The sequence below is a fragment of the Sander lucioperca genome, chromosome 14 (genome assembly GCF_008315115.2).
Source record: "Sander lucioperca isolate FBNREF2018 chromosome 14, SLUC_FBN_1.2, whole genome shotgun sequence".
Taxonomy (NCBI): Eukaryota; Metazoa; Chordata; class Actinopteri; order Perciformes; family Percidae; genus Sander; species Sander lucioperca.
The window spans coordinates 22,683,095-22,700,924 of NC_050186.1; the positions used below are offsets into that span (position 1 = coordinate 22,683,095).

The 17,830-nt window shown below is 41.1% G+C and overlaps 1 protein-coding gene across 2 annotated transcripts in view; it reads left to right on the forward strand.

The window, feature by feature from the left end:
• pappaa (pregnancy-associated plasma protein A, pappalysin 1a) overlaps positions 1–17,830 on the forward strand; it is a 101,749-nt gene that overhangs the window by 4,722 nt on the left and 79,197 nt on the right. For both annotated transcript variants that reach the window (XM_031277960.2, XM_031277961.2), the window contains exons 2-6: positions 2,915–4,019; positions 11,433–11,578; positions 11,866–12,159; positions 12,515–12,707; positions 13,006–13,127. In XM_031277960.2, the coding sequence (XP_031133820.1) occupies positions 2,915–4,019; positions 11,433–11,578; positions 11,866–12,159; positions 12,515–12,707; positions 13,006–13,127 (1,860 nt within the window). The remainder of the gene's footprint in view (positions 1–2,914; positions 4,020–11,432; positions 11,579–11,865; positions 12,160–12,514; positions 12,708–13,005; positions 13,128–17,830) is intronic.

A 17,830-nucleotide genomic window follows, 5' to 3' on the forward strand; every position in this document is an offset into this window, starting at 1 on the left:
TACCACTAAAAAGGCTCAAAATATCACCACACTTCAACGGTAGCATAGTGAGGGTCCCTACATGTTAACCGAAGCATTGAGAACTTTGTAAGTGTACAGACAGTTTATTGGAAAGATAAATTATAAAGACACTCGCGTTCATGTTTACCTGCCGCTGCCATCTTGAAAACCAGTCATAACTTACAGCTGGTGATGCAAACTAAAATCAAAAGCAATTTGCTCAATATATCTGAAATAATCGCACTCTGCATAACTTGTCTAGTGTACTTACTCAGTGGATAACTGTCCATCTGGTCCCTCCGGTCTGGGTCACCATCTCCAATTTATTTTCGCAACGTGGAAAAAAGTTTCAAGTACAGCCCTGTTTATCAGAGAGGGGGAATCTTCAGACTGTACAAAACACTGCGTCTCTTGGGTGTTGCGATACAACAGGTCCCACTCCGTGCAACACAGACACTCCTGTTCGGTGGCCATAGCTTCACAATGTGCGCAGGTACACCACCAGTTTCCCGAAGTATGAGGCTCTGTTGCGGCATAGCTCTCTCTCTCGTAGCCCTTTCACGGAGCTCCCGCAGCTCTTTGTTCAATAAACTGTCTGTACACTTACAATGTTCTCAATGCTTCGGTTAACATTTAGGGACCCTCATTATGCTACCGTTGAAGTTTGGTGCTATTTTGAGCCTTTTTAGTGGTATAAATAGCAATTTGTTTTTACTTTCCCTGTGCCACGAATACTAGCATTGTAAGCTAATCAGCGGTCCGCGCTAGCGTCTTTCAAGCTACAAACACATTCGATTAGCATGAAAACATGTCCCAGAGAGCAACAGAGTGGGTACACATCTGTTTTGCGACGGAATTCTCCTTTAATGGGAAGGTTTTGTGTGAGGACAGTGTCACAGTATAAGTAACAGTGCAGAAAAAGTGGTGTTAATTTATGTTATCTGATGTTCAAAAACATGTTTTACTATTGGTAGATTGTTTATGACTCATTAAACCCAGCATTGAGTTGAATTCATTCAGAGGGAAACTTGACAGCCAAGTCAAATGTTTAAACTCAAGTGTTTTCAAGTGGTGTGATGACATTTTTATAATCAATATCCTTGTTATGTTCGTTGAGTTTGTTTTTAAAATATTAATGGAATTTTCCATTGTCTCTTTGGGGAAATTGCTTTGGCGATCACTTTCATATGACCATGAAAAGTGCCTTTCTTTCACCTTTCAGAGCCTGAACAGCTCGAAAGTAAACGGAGTCCTCATTGTTCCCTTCCTCCCTGCTTTTTATCAAGTCCTTGTGACATTTTCCTTTGAGTGTGTATGTGTGTTTTTTTTACTTTTTCTTTTTCCTGAGTGTGTTTTTCCTGGAAAAAGACAAATGGCAAGTGCGAGGAAGGTTGCCTTTGAACCTGACAGAAAAAGCTTTTTACCGTTGCGTGTGCACATGCAAATCCCTTCATGTGTGTGTTTCTGAGAATACACAAATGTGTACTTGAGCTTTTCGTTTGCCTGTGTGTATGGGAGTGTGTGTATTTATTTCATGAGAATGTATATATGCATGTCCATATAAGTATATGCATATGTGTGTGTAGGTGCGTTTGTGTGAGCCAGAGTTGCAGTGCAGGGTCTGGAAAAGTGTAGTGTGTTAGATTAATTGAGCATGGCAGAATTATGACAGCTGTTTACACTAGAAGCCCTACAAGCATTTTAGCACACCTTTTAGCCTTGAGTCCACTAGCTGACAGATGGAAGGCTTTTTCCTTTCAGTGTAGGGGAAAGCCTGAAAATGTCATCAAAGGTCCAAAGGACTGACCTTGACGCTGAACCTAACCTTTGCTCTTTGAACATTTGTCGATTGAAATACCAAGTTAATGAATACATACTGGAGTGTGCATCTAATTAGAAGCAGGTCGAAGTTAGAGTCCGTGCAATCACCATTTTGCCAAATGACTCAATACCTATATGGGCTAGGTGTGCAGGTCACATATTAATTATCTCTTCGTGAATAGATATAATTACCAGTTAGAAGTGCTACCCTGATGTTAGCAATTCCCAGGAGTGTATTCTTGTGACAAGAATGGAATCCTGCTCTCTCCCCAGAATCACCTGCTAACACACTTTCACATGCTGAGTTGGACCTTGTGAGGCACTACAAGGTGCTTTGGAATCTTTGCACACTTTGACTGGACCGTATAGATATACTGTATACACATAGTCACGAACATGCATTAAAAAAACACACATGCACAGACATGAACTTGTGTGTGTGTGTTACACGTACCTCAACAAGCCCTAAACAAACAAACAGTTAACATTCAGAGATCCCCTAAGAAGTGAAAACACATTACCATGCTGAATCTGACATATACGGTCCAAGTGAAACAGGAAAAAGGTGTTTTGGTACCTCTACAAAAACAAGGCCATAGCAGAAAACTAGCCTTTTCTGGCTACCCCACTGGCAAAGGACATTCACACGAATGACTTTAAATGTGCTCAGTGTTCACGAGAAGCCTATACAGAGAGATTTCCATGGGGTCTCCCTTAGCTAAACATGCACTTCAACCCAATTTCCAGGGCAATACGCATTTATATAAAAATGTATATCATATTTATACATTTGCTCCCTAACTACATTTTTTCAGTATATTTTAGAACGATCTATAGAGTGTTCATATAGATGTGGCATATTGACCAACAAATACTGAAATAAATTAGCATTAAGGATCATATGCATGTGGCTTGTGGATGTTGCAAAATATTATTGAAAAGAGAAGATGTGAATTTAAAATGTCAGCTCTCTTACAGGTGACCGATGAACAATGCTTTTTATTATTGCTGCTTCTCTTAAGGTCACGTCCACATTCACATCTGGAAATAAAGGCATGCACTTATTAACAGACTTTTTTCATTCTTTCTCCAGGCCTGTACGACAAATGTTTCTACGCCTCCAGTGATCGAGGCTGGCTGCTTGGCATCCAGGCGGTTAGTGAACACGGGAATCGTGACCCCCGCTTCTTCTTCTCCCTTAAAACTGACCGTGCCCACAAAGTGACCTCCATCCACTCCAACGCTCGCTATGTACCCAACCAATGGGCACATGTGGCCGTCACATATGATGGCGTGTACATGAAGCTCTTTGTCAATGGCGCCCAAGTCGGCGTCAGTCGGGAGCAATCGGGCGATGTCTTCAGCCATTTGACCAAAAAGTGCAAAGTGCTGATGATTGGGGGGAATGCACTGAATCATAATTACAGGGGGGCAGTGGAGAGGGTGGGCTTATGGAGGCAGGCCAGAGGGCAGAGGCAGATTATCAGGGATATGCAGGGCCACGAGGACCCCCAAGATCTACCTCAGCTGGTCATACGTGAAACATTCGAGCACCCAGGTCGGAAGTGGCTGACTGTAAAAGATGGTAGCTTTCCTCAGCCTGAGCAGGGGGTAGGTGGACGATTAGGGTTTGTGGGTGGTGGTGGAGTTGTTATTTCTGAGGGATTATTAGACACAACGCTGGACCCTCCAACTTGTGGTCAAACTGTATGCGACAATGTTGAGGTCATCAAAAACTACAACAATCTTTGGACCTTCCGTCGGCCCAAGAAAGTACGATATCGTGTCATAAATGTTTGGGACGATGCACGGATGAGGCCAACTGTATCAGACCACCAGATCAGCCTGCAGCACCAGCAGCTAAATGATGCCTTTAGTCCCTACAACATCACCTGGGAGCTTAGCATTCACAACGTGTCCAATTCTTCCCTTCGAAGCCGTTTGATTCTAGCTAACTGTGATATCAGCAAAGTTGGCGATGATGCATGTGACCCAGAATGCAACCATCCACTGACAGGGTTCGATGCAGGTGATTGCATGTCTGGGCATCGGAGCCGTTGCCCTGAGCACAAGCAGGGGAATGGGGTATGTGACCCTGAATGTAACTGGGAGAACTTCTTCTATGACCTTGGCGACTGCTGCAACCCCAATGTGACTGATGTGACCAAAACATGTTTCAACCGCTCGTCTCCACACAAGTAAGATCACTCTCACATTTTGCATGTTACCATGTTTGTAGCACTGGTAATCCTCCTTGCTAGTTGTTTATTAAACAAAATACTTAAATTCCCTAAAAAGCTGTATCCAACCACAGCATTCCTTGCTTAATTTTATACATTTTTTTGGTTGATATGATTGAATAATTTTGGGAAACCAACTCCACACCATGGCCTCCAGTAAATCAAACAACAAATCTTTCCATACATGTGCCCCTGAAGAGAGGTTTTTAATGTCTAGTCCTACTGTTTCCTGACCATTTTGACTGAGGCTGAGTGTAACATAACTCCCAGCATGTGTGGCCTGGGAAATCCTCTGGGAGCAGCTAGTCCAATCTAGCCTTGGCCTGGTTCAATCAGTGATCCACACTTAAGCAGGGCAAAACAAACGCAAACGGATTACTTTCCAAGTAGCAAATGTGCAGGCCAGACCACTCATTTTTGTATACATTTTTCAACAACTCTCCCCACCTTTTTCTACTCTGTCTCTTATACCCAATGGTCCTAATTAAGCGGGCTTGATTGGAGAAAGGAGTTGGTTTGGAAAGAGTGACATTCTAAACAGAGTGGAAGGGCAATTAGAGGTCAGAAAAGAGAGTCCAGTATGTTTTTTTGCTTGTAGCAATGGAAATCATTTTAAAGACATACCACTCTCTCCAGGAAACCACTGAAAGACATGTTTCCTGGGGAGAAAGGTATGGGTCCCTAAACGTGGGTGCCTGAAAGAATGTTTCCAGGAAAAACAGTGAAGAAAGTTTACTTCACTTGCACATGAATAACAGTTTTACAGACTCTCCTAGGTGTACTGTACGTCAAGCAAGAGATTATGTGGTTTCATGCGGCTACTTTAGGATAATACAGAGGCCTTCATAAATGCAATTTTTTTGTTTTTGTGGTAATGCCATTGTGGCTTGTAGATGATGAGTAAAAGCTGGCAAGGACAGAATAAATCTCTGGAATTTGCTGTAATAAGGTTTGTGCCAGACCTCCAATAGCAGGATTGTTTGTTTCTTGGTACACTGAAACTCAACACAGTAGACGGAGACATTTTTGTGGACAATGCAGGGGGTCTTTATGGTTACGCCAGAAAAAGAGACAAAAATGACTGAAATTCAGATGTTTGTCAGGATTTTTTGCCACTGTCATGTGGGAACAAGCGAAAGGGAGAACAACTACCAGACCTTATGTGTGGGATTGTTTGGGTCTTTCTGATAGCATGAATCAAAGAAACCGGGCTGTTTTCAATCACAGTTAAGCTGGAAGCATTGTCTGTTTGGCACTATCCTGTTGTTTTGAAATGACCGCAAAATAGCTAAATAATGACATCTAATTAACAACATCAGAGGGGAAAAGCAGGTGGGTTTGTCGTTGCTTCCATCTCTCAATTCCCATCAAATCCCTTCCAGCTTAGTCATCATTAGAAGCTCATTCATCAAGTGGCAGGCAAACTACTTCATTTAGACATCAGCCATTGGCAAAACGCTTGCCGCTGCAATGTTCAAACCTCCCTGGGGGCGTTTGAAAGATGGGCTTGTGAAAGGAAGGATAGCTGCAAGAGAGAGAAAGAGAGACAGAACAAGAACAAGAGAATTATCAGTCTAAAGAAATAGATATTATCTCCCCAAGTGGTTGCTTATTTTGCCTTGATTATGGTATGTCTGGAGAGACTTGCAGAGAGCTGCACTACAAACAGTTTGACATTCCTTCTTAATTATGGAATTCTGGATTAACAATGTACTGCGTATGCAGAGGAACAGTGGTTGTGAAGTCCTGCATTTATTCTTGCAGGGTTTGCGCCTGGTACCACTTACATGTAGTATTTTCAAAAATCTGGCTAACACAGGACACAGGCAGCTCTGTGGTCCTGCAACAGTCTCTCCTCTGAAAATACCATTGATAATAACCTCCCCTCTCCCTCCCTCCACATTTGGTTGAGGGAAATATTTTGCATTGTTTTCACAGCACTTGGTTTTGACACTTCTTATGGTTTTGGTGGTATTTAATGTTATCTGACAGCATTTATTTTAAGGCTGAACATTCTTATGTGTGGAGCTAGGGACATCTGAAATTGGGGCTGTAAATGTATACACTGAATTTACATTATGTTTGCAGAAATGCAATAAACAAATGGCACTGGTTGTTTGAGAAGCTGATGTGTGGGTTTGACTGTCAAAGAAAGATCAATGTAATATACGGGCAACTAGACAGAAGATCAATCCCATAATATCAGAACTCATCAGATTCAGAAGTTTTTTGCGAGCAACTGAAATTAAAATGTTTTTTGGAAACACCTCCAAAACTAAAGCAAGATGGATACACAAACTTTGCAAGGTGGATATTAGAACCATATGTTTTTGGGAAATGAAGTTCTGGCCTGGCTTTATCAGAGGCTAATAGGTCATCTGTTTTCCCTTGGCCTCTTTCCCCCTCCTGAGTCAATACCTCTCACTGTGGCAGGTTAATGGATGGACCACACTTTCTCTGTCCTTCTCTCTCTTTCCCTGCTGTATTCTAGCTCAGAGTGGGAAGCTAATCTCCTAGGCCGTTGACTTGGGGCTTAAACCTTAAGCCCCCATCCCATAAAACATAATGGAGTGCTTGGGTGTAAATACCAGGAGTTTGCACTTCCCCTTTAAAGCCATAGCACACTTAAAAGCACCTGTTGCCTAGGTTTCACCTGTGCTCGCATTGGGGCTGATTGACGTCTTTCTTTGGGGACTGGGGGGAAAGTGGAGTAAGGAGGGTCTTAACCAGGCAGGCAGGGTAGTTGCATCTGACTATGATGAGGTAATATGTAGCCAGATACTGTAGGTGTTGTTTTTGAAAATATTCCACACCAGGAAATGTAGTTGATAGTGCCTTGGTGGAGTCATTACGGTTCAAAAGTCAATGAAGGCATTGCCTATTAAGAGCCCCTACTTCAGATAGGAACTGGGAGAACTAGGGAGCATTCGGTCTGTCATATTGTCCATTCTATATGTCTCCAAATCCTGCTTTTTCAAACTCTTCTCTCAGCAACGAGCAGTAATGGCAGGATCTCTGGAATCTGAGCGTTGATACAGTTTCTATGCATGTGTCTTCCTTGGAAGGGAAAAAATAATCAGCGGAGTAAGTTGGAAGGTTAAAGATGAGAGTGCAAGTATAGTAATAAAGGCAGAGATGAATGATGGGTTTAGGGGCTGCGGTGTTGACAGACTCGATGACAGAGGAGCTGAGGGCCCCCTCCAATTTAAAAAAAAAAGTGTTCTTGGCCGTGAGACTGTCATTGCCATGCCAGCTCACCCCAGTTTTCACACTATGCTGCCCCAGACATATGTACTGTATACAAGGCAAATTTATGGGCTTATATGTATTATATATGGGTGTAAATGGATGAGGTCATAATCCCCCATTTAATATGTATCAGATATAAAAGCAGTAACACAGCAGTTTGAGCTGCCCGGCGAACCCCTGGATCTCCCTACAACAGATGCCCTGCAGTGACGCTTGAATTTAGTAAAGCTTGATTTAAAGCTTTTTGATTTTCTTTACCAGCGTCTGAAATCAAAAACATGCACACACGTATGTATTCTAAGACTGTCTGCTTTTGCTCTGAAAGTCCCTCCCTATATCAATCCAGCATGTGATACACATTTGTGTTTTTGTAACAGGGCCTAGAGCATTACAATAATTGAACTCAGATTAGTTAGGTTCTGACCCTACAATAAAACTGCTGCTCTTATTCATTGCTGACTCAATCATTTCAGCATCAAACCTCTCTGACCCTTCCCCTCCCCGCCTCACGCATGTCCAAAAACTCTGGACAAATATTTTCTAAGGAAATAATGAAATTCCTGGAATTATTAGGAAGAGGGACCTAATATCATCTGTTCTCTCTCACTCTCTCTCCTTAGACCTGGCCTCAGTGAGTGCCCCCAGTTGGTCTCGCATAGACTTGAAGAAAGCATTTGCTACACTGAACCCTTTATCCAGAAAGTCTGTTTTGAGGGAGCACTGCTTCTTCACTAAGCAGCTCCTTATTCAACTTGTGATTTGAGGCAGAGAGACTTGTCCAACATACGGTTGTAAAGATGTTATGAAACATTTTGTGTAGCAGCGTATGAAATGTGCATTGGTGGTAACCTTAGCAGGTTTGTTGCGTCACAAGAATTAGCTCACTGATGTAAAGTCTTCCAGAACACCAGTGTAACTGACTTTTAAATTGCTTCCTTTAGGCTCCATTGAATGTACGCGATTAACTTGCTTGAGAATGTTTGATTTTACACTCACATTTTAATATTTTATGCTGACTTTTACTTTTAAAACATATAATTATTAACCAAAATAGGAAAAAGAACATATTTTAAGGGCTTATTTAATGAATAGAAGAAAAAAAGCGACAAGCGAGAGTATCAAATAGATTATGCAGGTCTAATAATGTATTTCAACTTTGTAGCCTCGACATCAAATAAAATGGTCTAATGATCTTATAAAAACTAAATATATTATACGTTGAATTAAAACTAGCCAATAAAAAGAAACTACCTTAATACTGAACCTACAGTGGTACTACTCGGGCAGTTGCACTTCTTTTGGCAACCAAATGCTCCACTATAATTTCCCATCCCAAGATGTCAAATGTTATTCCTTCAACATTGAGCTGCTATTTTTGTGGATATCACTGTTGTTATCACAGGGCCATTAATCATAAATCGTGTTGCATGTCAGCGAGTCTTGCTGAATGCAGTTTTTCAGAAAAAAAGTTGAAAGACAATAGGCACAATAGTGAAATTTCAGCAGTGTGTAGGCTTTAAAGTCGGTGATAACCCCCACCCCCTTAGCTTGTAATCAAAATAAATCTAAATCAGATCAAGCATCTTTGTCCAGTGGAACTGTGCACCACCGTATAACTTTACAACAAATCAAAACATAGTGTAAATATACTTTTATTTCAAGTCAGCTGTTGACTGGGAGAGTAAATATAAATAGCACACTCCAGGATTTTGCACTTCACAAAGGCACGAGTCTTTGACATTTTTTCTTTTATCCTTATATTTACCTGAGTTCAGTTAAGTTGGAAAAATGTGATGTGCACTTTAAAAAACAACAAAGCATGATATGTACTCAAAATAATGTAGCACAAAATTAAATTTTATGTACGTTTAAAGGTTGGTATTATAACTTAGGTCTGGATTGACTCAAATGATTACAAACGTTTACAGACAGGATCTTTTGTGTTTGTGATATATGGAATTGATGAAATTGAAACATTGCACTATTGACAAGACTTTTTTTAAAATGCCTTTCAAATGTACCATAAGGTTTTAAAACAGATGTGGAGTTCAGGTTAAAAATATGTGATCATGCAGTATCGGTGCAAATCAACCTTGCAAGATAGCAGTAGCAACTCAGACCCATGACCAACCAGGCTCTATTATTGTATGCAATCTATTTTTTTTACAATGCCATAATTTATCAACTATCAAAGACACAGGGTGCCATTCACAAAAAGATGCCAACAGCAGATGACAGTGTGTTATTTTACAAATTAGAGCACATTAAACCAAAGAAGAGGAACATTGAAATCACTTAGTTTACTCTTTTGCTGGGAGGAAACTCTCCCTGCTGTTTAGGGTCAGGTGCAGTAAAGGATGGTTGTTTTAGCGTCAGCGCTATCACACTTAATTTTATGATCTAAGCACATATAAAATAAGAGTACAAAATAAAGGTGGGCAAGTTTGTCACACAAACTAGGTCAAAACATCCAGTGGATCTAATTTGTGATAGTACCACCTGTGCCATGTTTTGTTTCTGATAAACTCCTGTTTTCTTATCTATTTTCAGAGCCTTTTAAAAACAAAGAAAAGGAATAAACTATCACTTCAGCAAATGCAATTTATTGACTCTTCAAAGAGGACTGAGCTTGTTGATGCTGTTTGCTAGGACCACTAGCCAGGCATGAACGTATTTCATGTGTTCATAAAATGAATGACAGTTTCACTGTTGGAAAGATATCTCATTGTTTGGAATGATTGCAGTCATTAGTGCCGCTGTTAGTAACCCCAGGGTCGAGACAAAATATGATCTCATGGGGAGACATCAGAATACCTGAACAACTAACTGAAGTGTCCGGCTGACTTGAATGAATGAGGCAGATCTATCAGGCTATCAAAAAATGTTTTTTTGTAATATTGTTTTACACATTTTATGCTATAGATGCAACCTAAATAAAGGAAAAAAAATAAACCAGCGTTGCTGTATGGACACATACAGTAGCTTTATTATATGGTCATGCTAGCACCTCCTCATATATAGTATATATATGATAATTCATATATAGTAATACATTATTCTGCATGTTTAAAGCTAGTGTGAAGATTTGAATACGTAATATCAAATATCATATGGATAAGATAGTCATTCACTGTTAATTTCACTCAGCAGTGCAGCCTGTAAGACCATAAAAAACATTAAGCAATGTCACACAAATTTTCAAAACTATTTTTAGTCCCACTGGTAAAGTGGATTTATTCCCACCAGCACCTGTTTTGGTACTTATGTGACATCTCTTACTGTATGTCAAAAAGCTCACTCAAGCGTATGGTCAAAGAGAGAAAAACAATAATGGAAAAAAAAGTTTTGTACTGGTTATTGCATGATTTACTATATTCCAACATAAATCATCATGGACACAAAAACATTGCGGCTTGGCATTTTGTGTCTCTACAAATGAGAAAACTCTAAAAGCGCTATATGACCATATTTGGGGTATTGCAATGTTTATTTGCCTCTGGGACTTCCTAGACAGCATCAACAACGTGGTCTGTAATCCCCCTTTTTTATTACACAAGTGTATTGTAAGTGAAGAAGGACTGCAATGAAACAATATGATTTATTGGTCACAATTGATACCAGCCTGATTCCCAGTTCTTTAACCTGACATCATTCATAATCGCACTGCAGGTGCACAATCACTGTGCCAGGACTTCTGGACAAAATTACCTTTAATCTGTTGGTCATGTCCATGTGAAAACGTACTTCAGGCACTCTTAGGCAGAGCAAGAAGAGAAGTTATATTAAAAGTCTTTATATATTTGGGCATATTAGTTAAACTTACAATTGGTTTCAACCTCACAGGTTCAAATATTCCAATTTAACTTTCATTCTGTTTGGTTTAAGGGCCATGCAATTGCCAATACACTTTAAAGAAAAAATTTAAATTCAACAGGGACCTAATTCTGAGCTCCGTCTTCCTGAAAGATAACACTGCGTAAGCTCTTTTTGGCTAGTAACACCGTTGTCATTTGTAAAACTTTGCCTTGATGAAATCTGCATTCACTTGGATGAGACTATCCTCATTGCAAAGCTATTAACGTAATGTAAAATACTCTCTTTTTCTTGCTTTTTATCTTCCAGAGCCTATTTGGATGTCAAAGAGCTGAAAGAGATTTTGCATTTGGATGGCTCGACTCACCTGAATGTCTTCTTTGCCAATTCTTCTGATGAAGATCTGGCAGGGGTTGCCACTTGGCCCTGGGACAAAGAGGCCCTCACACATTTGGGTAGAATACAAACAACATGCATGCATGCATGCACACTCACATGCAAACACATCCCCTCTTTGGCAGCCTAGATTTTGAGTGATTACATTTCAAGCCCCAAGCAGTTTCTCTCCTAATCACAGCTCTAACTGGGAAAAAAGGTGACAATGAAGCTGGGGAGACCCATTAGTAATGCATTGTTGGAATGTTTCTCCAGTTCCACGATTACTTTACACTGGAATAGGGCTTTTGTGTTGTGTGCAGTATTTACATAATGTGTATATGTGTCTTCTTCTTCATTTTCTCAGGGGGAATTGTGCTGAATCCTTCCTTCTATGGTACATTTGGTCACACTGATACAATGGTCCATGAGATCGGTCACAGTCTTGGGCTTTATCACGTATTTCGAGGTATATCAGAGATCGAGTCGTGTAATGATGCATGTTTAGAGACTGAGCCCTCAATGGAGACTGGAGATCTGTGTGCGGACACCAACCCCACTCCCAAATACAAAGGCTGCCATGATCCTGAACCGGGCAACGAAACCTGCGGCTGTCGGCATTTCACACACACACCGTTTAACAACTACATGAGTTATGCAGGTGAGATGTGTTTTGCTACTTACCCGGGCAAAACGTTACAGTTATACTTCTCACATGAAACTGACACACAGAGATCACTGTAATGAAATGTGTTGGGTCTGTGTGCATACTAAGACAGGTGTGGAATTTAGCAGGCACATTTCATGGGAAAAACACAGCGCATCCTGTGCAACATTTTTTGTTGTCATAGTAAAGTGGGAAAAAAGATACTGCTAAAGACGAACTGCTGGTTTATTTTATTCATGGGATCTAGACCATTGGAATTGTTTAATGCCTACTTCCTTTACCTGTCACTGATCAATCGAAAATCCAATCCTTAGTCCTCACACTGACCACCTACCTCTGTTACCTGCAGATGATGCCTGTACAGACTCCTTCACGCTGAACCAGGTTGCTAGGATGCACTGCTACCTGGATCTCATCTACCAGACCTGGCAACCTGCCTCTAAACCTCCTCCAGTGCCAATGTCACCCCAAGTGGTTGAGCAGCATCATAATTCCATCACCCTGGAATGGTTTCCACCGATTTCTGGACACTTTTACGACAGGTGAAATGAGCTACATAGGTTGCCAAATGTGTGTATGGTAATAAAGTTGATAGAGATTTATTACATTATTGATTATTGTATGGGTTAATATAACAAGTAGTGTAATTTAACGTTAAATTATTTTACAGACTAAAACACCTAAAAGGTATAAGGTAAAAAAATAATTAGCACCAAATCTTTTTAAACTCTCATCATTTGTCACACAATTTACCTTATTGCCATTAGTGTATACTGTATAAATTATGTGCATTTGGGCTGTATCTAAGTTGGTTGCTGTGCCTGTCTCTTGGTTTCCTAGAGAAGTGGGATCAGTGTGTGATAAATGCACTGAGGGGAGAGTTCTACTGCAGTATGCCACCAACTCCTCCTCCCCACGACCGTGTGCCCCTTCTGGACACTGGTCCCCACGAGAGGCTGAAGGTACAGTACAATACTATATACTATATTTAGTGGTTGTTAGGTTTCATCACAGTCAACGCTGTCACTGTATGGTGGTTGTTGGTTTACAAATTGGACAGATGTGGCTCAAGTGTACACTTTCAGATGCTTATCATAATAAAAGCATATGTTTTCTTCCTCATCCTTCACTCTGCACTGAATCTGTGTTTAGTCAGTTTCACTGACTAAAGAATTACCGTATAATGAGCTGTTTCTACTTAGCAAATTTATTATATAAAAGCAAAGCCGCATCCACCTTTCATCTACAGTTTACAGTATGATAACATGATTTGAGATTTTCCTTTTGTTGATTTTCTGAGTCAATACTCTGGCATGCAAAAATGTTGGTGACTGACTCACTGGATTCATGACACTTGGGCCGTGGGACAACATGGAAGGTTCAAGGAGGTCACTCCCCAATGGACGATGCTGTATGGTACCACAATTCCCATATGAGGGCTCAGGCTCAAAACCAAGGTTAAAGCTCATGTCATAGCTGTAATTCCCCTGTTTTTTTTAAATTTCAGTTTAGAGGGATTTAGAACTATACAGGGAAAGGCATTAGGGATGAGGTATTTTAGTTATAAATATAGTTGTTGTCCCATCTGTGCACCTCTGATCACTCTGGTTCTGGCAGTGGCAGGATCAAGCATACTTTGTATATTATGCATCTGCCTGTGTGTATGTTGTGGGGGCATTTTCTAAAGAGTGCCTTTGTGCCTCTTAACAGACACAAAATGCAATTAAAATGTATGTGCAACATGAACAGGGCCCTTACGTGACATGCACAACGACCCTGAGTATGGCGCTACTTTAAATGATTTTACAGAGTGGTGCAAGTCGTCTTTTATGAACATTAACGCGGCAAAAACTAAAGAAATGCTGATTGACTTTAGGAAGAATCCCCCCCACCCTCTCTCCTACCCTTATTAACGATCGAAGTGGTGAAGCAATACAAATACCTTGGTATTATATCACCTTCGAGCCACAAGTTGACGCTGTCTGTGAAAAATCACACCAACGCATGTTTTATCGTAAACTTCACAATTTTAATGTCGATTAGCTTTTATGAGGATGTTTTATTGTTGTTTTATTGAAACTATTCTTTCTTTTGCCTTTGTGAGCTGGTTTGGGTCCCTCACTCTTAAAAACAAAAACAGGCTGCCACACATAATTAAAGTGTGTGGCAAAATTTCCCACAACTCTCTGACTGACTGACAAAGACCCTGAAGAAGGCCCAGTCAGTCCTGGCTGATATAAGCCACCCCCTGAACAGCTACTTTATGTTGTTGCCGTCTGGCTGCAGATTCTGTCTGCCTAAATGCAGGACAAACAGACACAAAAACTCTTTTGTAGCTGCTACAATAGGCTTTGTTAATAATTAAATGTGAGATGTGGACTTCTGTGTAGTATGTATTTATTTTTGTCCTTTATTGATAGTGTCTGTTGTTTGTATAGCTTATGTGTTGTTTATGTTGCATTCTACTGCTGCACAACGAATTGCCCCTCAGGGATACTAAAGACTCCTTGACCTTGACAACAAGATGCGTTTTCAACTCAGACATTGTGAAGAAACCGTTTGCTAGCACCGACTTTGGTCGTTTTTTTTTCCTATTGACAGTACTCTGTGACATCTAGCGATCAAGATTCAGGTAAAAATCAGCCAAAATTCTCCTTTAACCTATTGGCTCATGTTAATGTTCCACAGAGGAAATATATTTGTAAAAAGTGGTAATCAAGTAAAGAGCGTCTCCTCACATTCTGACTGCAGATAATCATTTGTCAAGTGACCAAGAGATAGGCTACAGTCACAGTTAACAGTCTGAGAAAACCGCTTCTAAAAATGATTAATATGTTATATATTAATATGTTTAACTTTGACAAGAGAAAAAGCTTCCATGACGAGGACTAACCCATGAATTTAACAAATGTATCTTAAGTAAACCAAATAATGTTAAAGTGTGGAGCAACTTTAAACACTACAAGTTGGGCACTACCTAGAACTAGAGCTAGCAACTGAGATGCATCCTGTACACACTTTAAAGTGGCTACTGTATATGTAACTTTCAGTTTTTGTTGATTTTTTTTTTAAAAGCGGTAGTGTTTTTACCACACCTGCTTTCGTAAAGGTCTTTTCTTTACGGTGCTGTATTGCCCAATGTATATTACCGAGTTAGCGCTACCGGGAGGTCATATAGTCGCAATAAATGTTTTGCTTAAGTTACAGATGCATTGTTGCAATTTAAGTGTTGCATATGGTAACTTAGACTACTTTGGATGTCTCTTGAGCTAAACCGGGTATCACTGTCACTGTGTTACGAGCCAAAGCATTAAGAGATTGTTGTAGCAACCAACATAATAATAATTTAAGGCTGTTTTATGGTCTTGCGTAGAATCGACGGCGTACCCCCGCAGACCACTCTGTGTCTACGCCGGACCCTACGCCGTAGCCTGATGTGCACCACTCGAAATACGTAACAACATGTCGCGGCCACGCACGTCGCTCGGCCGGGGCTTGGTGGGCTCACTTTCTCCCTCGCTCTATCACCCACTCCCCACGCACACACACATGCCGGCTCGAGGCACACACCAACGCACAAGTAAACAAAGAGTTTCGCGATTGACCCTCCAGAAACCACACACCCTCTAGCGTTCTGGTGGTGAAATGCACCGCGATGCAAAGAAACACGTTCAACCCTGACGATGAACTCCAAAAGGGTCACGACGGCGTAGGAGCGATGGCATAGCTACGGCGTGGAGTTTGCGCACAATCGTAAAACGGCCTTTAGATTAATATAGCGCATTTCATGAAACCCAGGGATGCTTTACACAAGTAACGTTACAGGGGGACAAGGGAAAATAAAATAGTAAGCCAACACAAACACGGAGTAAAATGGAAGGGTCAGTGGAAGGGTGGCGTAATTTAAGGTCAGCCCAGTATCAGCCAACTACAACAGATAACTTCTAAAATAACATTAAAATACAATTAGGCCTATATAAAGACATCTCCTGCTTCCTTTTACCTGGCTCCGCTGGCATACACTAACACAGGCTTTTCCGGTGTTAATAAGAAATCTGTGACCCATCATAATTTGTTACTGTAGCGCCGTCTACCTGCCACAAATAATTCTGTGACTTTGCGGGGAAAAATCGGACCCAGGCAGATGCCTTAAGCCTGGTTCACACGGCAGGATAATTAGGCCGATTTTAACCCCGATTCACCCCTTCCGACAATCTTAAGGATGCTCCGATTATGGTAAAATAATCTGATCAGATATTCCTGCCGTGTGTGGGGTGTTAAGACTGCTCTCGTCTGCTCGGAAGGACGTCGGGACCACTCCGATCTCAAATCGGGGATATCCAACATGTTGGATTGTTTTGGCCTGATTTCTCCTCGTGTGTGGTGTCCCCCGGGGGGACAAACGAGCACGCAGCCTGTGGACTGTGGCGTGTAGCCAATCGGAAAGCGAGGTGACGAGTCGGCGAGGAAAGCACTGGGAAACAAAATCAAAACAGCCGGCGGCACGGCGCACCAGAAAGTCTGGTGGACGTCGGAGATAAGTATAGCTAGTCCATGCTCGCGTTGTCTCCACTTCTTTGACCATCGCCTTTTCTTTTGATAACGTTTTTTTGGTTAAAAACAAACTACAAACTATCGCCACTGCATCCTCTTTGTCCGCCATGATTGTTAACTCTGAAGTCACGTTTGATCTCGAGGGATTTTGCGAGATTTCCCGTCTGACCTGGGAATGCTCGGGAGTCAGATCGGTTCGTGTGTGATGTGTTGATTTTGCCGTGTGCTGCGCACCACACACTGTACGACCAAAACTGTTAGATCCGTGATTTTTTATCACCGTGTGTGGGGTCTCTCAGGATTGGAAAATCGGCCGACAATTTTAAAATCGTCCCGTGTGAACCAGGCTTTACTAAAAACTATATAATAATTGTGTTCTTTTCACTGTTAGTCTAATTTGCTGTTATTGGTCATTTAAGACCATTGTATGAAAAATGTCAGAGCTTTAGAAACATTAAAAAGTTACATATAGTCACTTTAAATACATGTTACAATTGAATTAAGAGAGAGAAAATCTTTATCTCTGATTGTATGACTTTGTCTGAATGTGTGTGTGTGTGTGTGCGTGTGTGCTTGCGTGTGTGTGTGTGTGTGTGTGTGTGTGTGTGTGCGTGTGTGTGTGTGTGTGTGTGTGTGTGTGTGTGTGTGTGTGTGTGTGCTCTACAGAAGTCACTGAATCTTGCCTTCACACTGGCTATAGTGTATGTACCAGAGGCAAGTCTGGGCTTGTCTAACATGCTGTGTGTGTAAACTCTACTCTAGTTTCCCTCTTGGAAGGGGTCCCTGTTTGTTGCGGCTCCCCAGTCCCTGTTAACTCTGCTTGTGCCAGTTTCTCACTGGATATTACAGCTGCCATTTCCTGCTGTGATGGTGCATAAGTGTCCAGCAGTTACGTACTTTACTTTCTAGCAAACTACCTACTCACTTTAAGATATTTGAAACTAAAGCATTGGCAAATTAACTATTGGCATAACACCCTTATATTGGAAGATTAGTGTGTATGCACTCGTGCATTCATGCATACGGCACCTGTTATCTAAGGACTTTCTGTGTCCTCACACTACTTGAACAGGGAACACTGGCGTGATCAGAGAGAGCCAGACTACCTCTC